Genomic DNA, 8,988 nt, shown 5'->3' on the forward strand with positions numbered 1-8,988 from the left:
CACTTGTTTAGTGCTTAAATGGAAGTGGGGTTTTTCTATTAAAGGAAGAAAGAAGGAAAGTGGTTGAGTGATTTTAAAATAGATCAAGGGCACTAACCATTTTCATTTTGCTCAGTCCCATTAAAAAATATAAAGAGAGAATGGAAGAGAGAACTAGAGAAAAGAATAAGAGAACCCATGTTATCTATAGTGTTTGACCTAGGGAATTCAACACCAAGGGTGAGTTTTCTTTGGTTTCCTTCAACAATTTATGATCATGAATAGGTTCTTAGATATCCTTTGTGTGTTTGTAGAATTCTTGAAAGAAACAAAGGAGGAGAGCACTTAAGTTTTTGACATTGAAGGTAAGAGAAATTCTTCACTTTTCTTTTGATGATTAGTTTCACAAGTTGATGGATTAAAGTTGTTTATTGAATGTTACAATTAGTGGATTTGATCTTAGAAGGATAGATCTTGATATTTAGGAGTAGTTTCTAGCAGAGAGGTGTGGTTATCATTTTCTATGAAGGAAATTATCAGCTTCCATTGAGGGAGGGAGGCGGTGAGGGTGTTCGATGGGATTACCGTGTAATCACCCCAACATGCTCGTGTGTATGTGTGTGTGTGTAGTGGTAATCACCCCAACATGCTCGTGTGTATGTGTGTGTGTGTTCAGGCATGGAGAAGCACCAACCCTTTGTGCATTGGTGCTTGCGACAGGTGCACGAGAAACCACCACCTTGGTGGTGGTAGTGGTGGTGGTTGTAGTTGTGGTGGTCGTGACGATGATTATGATGATGGCGATGATGATGATGTAGAGTACATAGGGCTCACCTAGTATAGGCCATATGGTCGTGTAGTGCATGAAACATGCATGGGCCATGCACATAGGGTACGTGCATACTAAAGGACCCAAAATGGTAGTAGGTCTCGAGGCTCGGGATTTTATGGGACCTAGACTCGGAGCTTGGAATTTTGGCCCAAGGTTTAAGAACTTATATTTTAAGAAATAATGGGAGTTTGAACTTAAGATTTTAACCTTAGGTTGAGAATTAATTATTTTTTAGGATAAAAGATTATCTAGGCTTAATTTAGATTCCCGATAGGGGAATTTTGGTCATTTTACTTTGGGGGCTCGAGTTTGAGTCGGGATTTAGAAACATGATTTTGGAAAAGGTTTCTTATTTCTTAGAAAGAGTATAAACTAAGTGTGATGTCTTATTTTGTATACAGGACCTATAAGCAATCACCACTCACAGAGACTAGTGCTAAGGACTTGAGGTAAGAAAATCTACTATTTTGTAACTTAGGATAGGCTAAAAATATATGTTTAGTATGCTGCTGGAATTGATTTTAGGATTGTATACTGGAGATATATAATCTATTATGCATGCTCTGTGAATGTATGTTGATAGTTGTGGATATTAGGATTGTATATGTGAATTATACAATCTGAATTACAATCTTGTGGATGCTACTATATGAAAGTGATAAAGATATGCAATGTTGTGTGTATGGTGGATGTTGGGAGTGCATATGAGGTTTATGCCCCCATAAAACCGTTAGGTCATCTGGGATAACAGAGAACGACTATGTCCATGAAAGAGTGACATCAATGTTCTAGTGGAATAGATATGCCCATGTGAGAGTGGCATCGATGTTCCTTAAAGAATCATCGAAATTGATAAGTGGTAAGTGCGCGAGAGCCAACTTTGTCAACAAGAGGGCCCAAGACTCAGACTACGAAGGTCTTTAAGGTTGATCACCTCCAATTAGAGGTCCTCATGATAGTATTGTATGATGTGTGCAATTTCTTGTTGACTATGAGAATGTCTAAGACATATTGCTAGTTATGATTGTTTCGATTTGAACTGAAAATAGGATAGGAGATTTATTGAGTTATCAAATGATACATAGTATAATACAGTCCAAACAAGGTATCATAATAAGAAAAAATATATACCTTAGGAAAAAAGGTAAGTTATTAGTTTATGATTACATGCTTTATGTTCTTGCTACTTTACTGGGCTTTATAACTCACTTAGTTATTCTGTGTGTGGGTAAGAACAAAGCCTAGTTTCACAGTATTAGTGGCTGGCGAGGATCTCATTTAAAGTATGCATACTGTAATAAACCCAACTTTTAGGGTTGGTGGGTTCCAAGTCTTCTGCACATGTGTTTTTTTTTACTAAAGTCTAAGTCTGTGGTTTTTCTTTAAACTTATGAGATGACTTGTTGGTCCGATATTATTCTTTTTACACATTTTAATATTTATTTTTTTTTGTTTTAACTACTTGGGATCCCAAGACAATTCATTAGCATTTTCATTAAGCTTTAAACCAGTTTGTAAATGTTATTCCAATTAAAGTAGTTACTGAACGATCGTTTTTCAAAACATTGACTTTATATAAAGGCATTGACCACTAAAATACGCTGTCGTATTCTAGTGTGTCAATAAGTTAGAATTTTGAGTCATCCATTAAATACATAGATTTGAGCATGTGGTTGGAAATTTGTTCTATGGGCTATTAGGGTTGAAGCAAAAGCAAGAAAGCCAAAATCTCAAAATATTATAATTTGATTTGTTGTTATACAAAAGTTTACAAATACTTTTATTTTGAAGATTTGTAGATGGTGTTTTATTTATTATGTAAGTGTCTGTGAGGATGCAATCAAACTAAATTAATACACTTTAGATTATTTAATAAAGGGCTCTAGCAATATTAAGTGAGTGTTGGTGCATTCATTCTGCCACAACAATTTGTTGTAGTGTTTCAACAAAAAAGTGCTGATGTATGATGTCTTTTTCAGCTAATAAGTTTGTGAGAGCTAATTTCCGTGCACTATCAGACCTAAAAACTTTGACAGAAGTGGGAAAAAAAAAATTGTGACCATGTTTAAAATTATGTTATAACATATTGTGCCTTATAGTTTTACTTTAGCAAGTAAACTCGCATAAATCTAGAATAATCATCAACACTACCAATCCAATTCATATACACCTATGCAACGAGTTGATCTTCCATTGAACTAATACTAGTCACTGTCTTAAAATGGTTTCTTCTTCCCTGATCCCCAACCCTCGACGAGTTTTCAATATTGATACCAACAATACTAGTTAATTACAAAGTTTCTCTCCAAAGAACTCTCTTTTTTGTTTATAGAATACCATTGATGGTTGGTTTAAATCAAAATCATATTTTAAAAAAAGAAAAGGAAAAAGAAAAAGCAAAAAAGCTCAGATGGTTGGTGTCTTTCTTTTTTTAATGTAAATTTATGAAAACATGATTATATGATCATATACATTAGAACATGATTCTTTAAATTTCATAAAACAAAAACTAATTTGAAGATCAGAACAAATACTTGCCCTCTTTTTGTAGGAAACAAAAAGTAGAACAAAAATTTCAGATCAAGAAACATTGATCAATGATTTCCAGCCGAAACCCATACACAGAGACGTATTTAAAAAAAATTGACAAGAAAAAAAAAATTACAACTCGTAGGCACGCTGCAATTGTTATTTATTTATTTATTGTTTTTATACAAAAATATTGAAAGTGCAAAAGGGTCTCCAAATATTTAATTCAATGTGAAACAGAGTATAATTCTTACCATGCGCTCCTCCTAAAACTCCAAATCAACGGCTAAAAAAGGGGGAGTATTGGTACGCCTTTTTGAGATGTTATAACTTATTCCGAAGAATTAGAATTCTCTTAAACGATGTGAAACAAACCCTAGAAGTCCGGTGGTTTTGCTCGTCGTTTCTGTTACTGTAAGCTTAGTTTATGTTCAATTTCTCTGGTAGAATTCATCTTCAGTTTTTTCATGTTTGAAATCAAAGAAAATAATTTTGAATTGAAAAGCAAGAACAGCTTCTTCACTGGATCTTGAATTGACGACGATCCAGCCGACAATTTCATCCGAAATGAAAATCGCCACTATCACCCGCTTGAATTTGATTTCTTCATGATTCGCCACTATCATTCCTCTTTTTCTAAAATTTCATGAACAGAAAAAAAAAAAAAAAAACCTGGAAGTCCTCCTCCACCACCACACCGCCGGTCTCCCTCGCTCTCTAGTCTCCCTCACCAGACTGAGGCTAAGCCAGTGGCTGGCACTCTCACCTCGACGCTCGATCATTCTCTCTCTTTAACTCGACGGCGAGCTTTCCTTCCTGGTCTGAGGCGAGCAAGCGCGGCTAGTTCTCGACCACGATCACACACGGATCAGGTAACTCTTATTTCACATTTCAATTTTGAAATAGCTTTACTCTGAGATTTCTTGTATTTTTGTTTTGGATTTCTCTGTCGCTGTATTTGATGAGATGATAGTTGTTTGGATGCTTCATACGTGTAACTTCTTAAATACGACATCTGGTTTTGTCGTTTGTTTGGGTGTTCGTGGATTGCTAGAAGCTTTTCTCCTGCTGTGGAATTGTTCTTAGATTGTTTTCAATTTTGCCAAGATTTTCAATCTGTACAAGTATCAAATATTGTAATAGGAAGTTTTGAAGTCTGATTATAATCTAGTTTGTAAAGATGAATATGGGGTGTTGATTAGAAGCAGACCAATGATGGTTGTTTGTGTGTGTGTGTGTGTGTGTGTTTATAGCTCCTTGTTCATAGTGATTATTATGCTTTTTTTTTTGTTTGGTATGCATATAAGTTGTGTTCGGCATTATTTTATAATCTATGGAATTTATTCATCTGTACTTGATCATTAGTTATTTAACAATTGTACAGTGCATATTGAATTTTGCTTAGGACTGTTTGTTTGTTTCTATGTATGTCTCTGTTCAATTGGCAAAAAGGTCTCTGTTCAATTGAATTTTCCCATTTGTCACTAGAAGAATTTTTGTTTGAGAATCTAATGAAGTTTATACATTTAAACGTCCAATATCTCTTGAAAAGTAAAATAGAATGCTATGGGTATTTTTTAAATGAATTGGTTAGAAACAAATGTTTTTTAAGCTTTCAATTTGCTCTCAATGGCTCCAAAAATATGGTTTCAAGCTATCAGTCAAATGCCTCTTTTGGATGCCAATATAAATTTATAAGCATATTTTATTAAAAAAAAATGAAACTAATTGAATTGGTCATTGTGGCTTGTAGGTGCAGTGATCTGGTATTGTTCAATTAAGACTAATTGAAGCAAAAGTGGTTGAGAAAATTCAAATTAGAGAGAACATACGAGCTTTCCTTGTCTCTTTCCACCAACACTACCAAGGTGAAGATGAACTACTAAGAATTACCCTAATTGGGGTTTGAATTCTCCATTGCTGGAAGGAGCTCGTGCTTGCACCTACTTTCAGATGCTTTTGATCATGAGGATCATCACTAACACCAAGTACAGTTTCTTCTTTCCCCTTTTTTTTTATAAATATTTGTCCTCTTTGCTAATCTAACATTGACATATATTTTATGTGTGTGTTACATTTAGAGAGGCAAAGATCAATAAAAGGGTTGAGCTGTTTTAATCTGAATTCTGATGCTCAATGCCAATTTGGTTGTTATTGTTGATGTTATGGTTTATACTTCGTTATGCTAGTGATCTAATTTGACGAATTTGGAAAAAGTACAAATCAAGAGATGATAATTTGCATGGGTTATCAGTTATTCTTATCAATAAAATGTTTTAGATTTTTATATAAGAACCCATTTGATCATAGATTTGAGTATGGTTGAGAATTTAACCTAAAACCTGGATGAGATTTGGAGCTTAGTTTGGAGAATTTGAGCATTGATGCAATTGTTTTTTTTTTCTCCTTTAAATATAAGTAAAATGTTGGTATTTCCAAAGGGAAATTTGAGCATATATACTTAGAAATGCCTCATAATTAAAAGAATATGTTCAAGTTTAAAAATGTTGGAAATACTGTGGTTGTAAATGTAACCTGGACCAAAATACCCCTCATTTTCAATTTTTCCTCACTTTCTCTTTCTGTTAATTTTCTCTCCAACAACTGTATACCCAAATCTTCTCACCACCATTTCATCAATTTTTTTAACATTTTCTTACAACACTGTTTCAAGTTGCCCATTAAACATACGAAGATGCCATCTTTTTATATCTTAGAACAAAAAAATCATTTGGTTAGCAATATGTAGTGATGTGTATATATTTAAAGCATATGTATTTCAAATATTGTTTATGGTTTTGTGTCGTGCTTATAATGTTTTGTCTTGGTAGTATTGTGTTGACTCTGCTGATATTTTATCAAAGGAACTGAAAAATAGTGATGGGATACTCATTATTCGTTTGATAGTTGTAAAATACTCTTTAAGCTTGTTTTAGATATCAATTTTGATAAATGACTATTGTTTTATGGTTTTACTGTCGACCAGGTTGTGTCATCACAGGTGAAGATAGAAGGCTTGAAGTTTGTGATGGGGTAAGTATTGATAACTGCAAAGGACACCCCCTAAAGAATGTTTTCTGAGAGACTGACTGGAGAACAATCACTTAGTCAGGATTTTGAATCACTGAGTGTGTCAAGACGACTTGTAAGAAGTGTTAGCCAAAAATTGAGGAAGAAGAACCATAGAAGTGCATCAGAGGAAGAGGATGCTGTCAATGGGATATCTATTAAATGTCTAACTTTATATGGTAGAGGTGGTGGCTGCAAAGTAGGGGCTGACACAGGTGATGAATTTGGAGATCCGAGTAGCAGGAGGAGGTCAAGTGCTAGTGATGAAGGTAAAGGGTATAAACTGATATGCGGTGCTGAGGAAACTGGTGTTGATTGCTTCTCGTACAGTGTGAAAGAGAGATTTTGGAAGAAACATAACAGAAAGGATTTTGAACTTGAAGAGTCAATAAGAAACAGCAGAATGCACATATTTCTTCCTGATGATATATTGGAAATGTGTTTAGTGAGGCTCCCACTGGTCAGTCTCATGACTGCACGACTTGTCTGCAAGAAATGGAGACACTTAACTACGACTCGTCGATTTCTGCAAATGAGACATGAAGGCTTTCATCAGAATCCATGGTTGTTTTTGTTTGGTGCTGTAAAAGATGGTTATTGCTCTGGGGAGATTCATGCATTGGATGTGTCCCTTGAGCAGTGGTACAGGATAGATGCCAACATTCTCAAAGGGAGGTTCATGTTCTCTGTTGCCAGTATCCAGGATGATATTTATATTGTTGGAGGGTGTTCTAGCTTGTCAAACTTTGGCAAGGTGGATAGGAGTTCATTTAAGATACATAAAGGGGTAATATTTTTTAGTCCATTGACTAAATCGTGGCATAAAGTTGCACCTATGAAGCATGCAAGATCATCACCTATTTTGGGATTTTATGAGGTGAGTTCAGATTTTTCTAATGGTCAAATGCATCTATGTAGGCAAGATAGGCGTCCCAGAACACGGATTGGTGGGGTCTCAGATGTTTATGAAGACCCCCATAGGCTCTCTTTGAGACGTCATAACAGAAATTCAATTGAAGAAAGTGAGGCTTCATTATTGCCCAATAGAAAGTCATACAAGTTTGCCAGACCAAAAAGTGATCAAACAGGGACAAGAAGTTGCAAAAGGTTTGTTCTCATTGTTGTGGGTGGTCATGGATCTTGGGATGAACCCTTGGATTCTGGAGAAATATATGATTCTCTGTCAAATAAATGGACAGAGATTCAAAGATTGCCAGTAGATATTGGGGTTGTTTGTTCTGGAGTTGTCTGCAAGGGGATCTTTTATGTTTATTCCGAGACTGATAAACTTGCGGGATATGATATAGAAAGGGGTTTTTGGATTGGTATCCAAACTACATTCCCACCTCGAGTTCACGAGTACTACCCAAAACTTGTAACTAGCAATGGTCGGTTGTTTATGCTCTCAGTTTCTTGGTGTGAAGGGAATGGTCAAATAGGAAGGAGAAACAAGGCTGTTAGAAAACTCTGGGAGCTGGATCTCTTGTGTCTTACCTGGACAGAGGTTTCAGTACATCCTGATGCTCCAATGGATTGGAATGCCGTTTTTATGGCTGATAGAAATCTAATATTTGGCATTGAAATGTTCAAAATATTCGGTCAAGTCTTGGATTTTTTGACTGTATGTGATGTGTCAGATAAGGAAATGATGTGGAATCACATATCAAGGAATCATGTTACTCATGAATTTGATGCTTCTTCGTGCATGACTAAGTCCATGGCCGTGCTACACTTGTAAAATCCCTCTTTATTATTTCAACTCTCATGCAAGGCATCCTAAATGTGCACGGTGCACCAACGACTCGCCATTGTATCTTGGTGACTAGCACACTACACTACCCGTGAACTTAATTTCCTAATAAAAAAATTTCTTTTTAATTGAAGGTACGTTTGCATATGTAATGTTTATATCTATTTAAAATGTTTACCAAACATTCATTTTTATTTTTATTTATATCGTTTTTGTATTTGAAGATATTCTTTCATCTTTTTCTCTTTTAGATAATACTCTTTTTTATTAATGTTTCACTTAGACTAAGCAAAGAGGTAAACTAGGTGTCTAATTCACCAACATATGTCTATTTTCTGTAAGCATTATTAGTCAGAATTTTACTTGTTTCCTAACTATTCTAGTAGGCGATGCTGAAAAACTAAAATTTCGTGTAAAACAAAATTATTAAAAACAAAGAAAAAAATAAAAAAAAATGAAAAGTATAGATATTTTTATTAACTTGGAGTTTTAATACACCTCAGTCATTGCATGGCTCTTCAACTAAAGCTGAAATAAAATAGAATAATTTTTAAAATTTAAATATTTCTTAATAACAAGGTATGTATAACAAAAAAACTAACAACCTAAAAGATTTTTTGGTCTATTTACCAATTATTAGAAAATATAATTGAGCTTCATGCAGTTTGTTGTAATAATTAAAAAAAATATATTTTTAAATATTTTTTTGGGAGATTGTAATTAAAGGATTCATTTTTACTCCATCCATAGAACATGCTCTTTATATGGATATGTAAGGGCATCTTGACCGTAATTTTTTTCATTATAATGTTCATTATATAGCGAGTCT

General features: G+C 34.5%; 1 protein-coding gene across 1 annotated transcript; it reads left to right on the forward strand.

Moving 5' to 3' along the window:
- The first annotated feature begins 3,668 nt into the window (after window positions 1-3,668).
- Window positions 3,669-8,397, forward strand: LOC133818982 (F-box/kelch-repeat protein At5g42350-like). The gene is made up of 3 exons (XM_062252120.1): window positions 3,669-4,212; window positions 5,094-5,328; window positions 6,327-8,397. Exon 3 carries the CDS (start codon window positions 6,411-6,413, stop codon window positions 8,145-8,147), a length of 1,737 nt encoding a protein of 578 aa, XP_062108104.1. The 5' UTR covers window positions 3,669-4,212; window positions 5,094-5,328; window positions 6,327-6,410; the 3' UTR covers window positions 8,148-8,397.
- Window positions 8,398-8,988: the final 591 nt, after the last annotated feature.

The sequence above is a fragment of the Humulus lupulus genome, chromosome 2 (assembly GCF_963169125.1).
Source record: "Humulus lupulus chromosome 2, drHumLupu1.1, whole genome shotgun sequence".
NCBI lineage: Eukaryota > Viridiplantae > Streptophyta > Magnoliopsida > Rosales > Cannabaceae > Humulus > Humulus lupulus.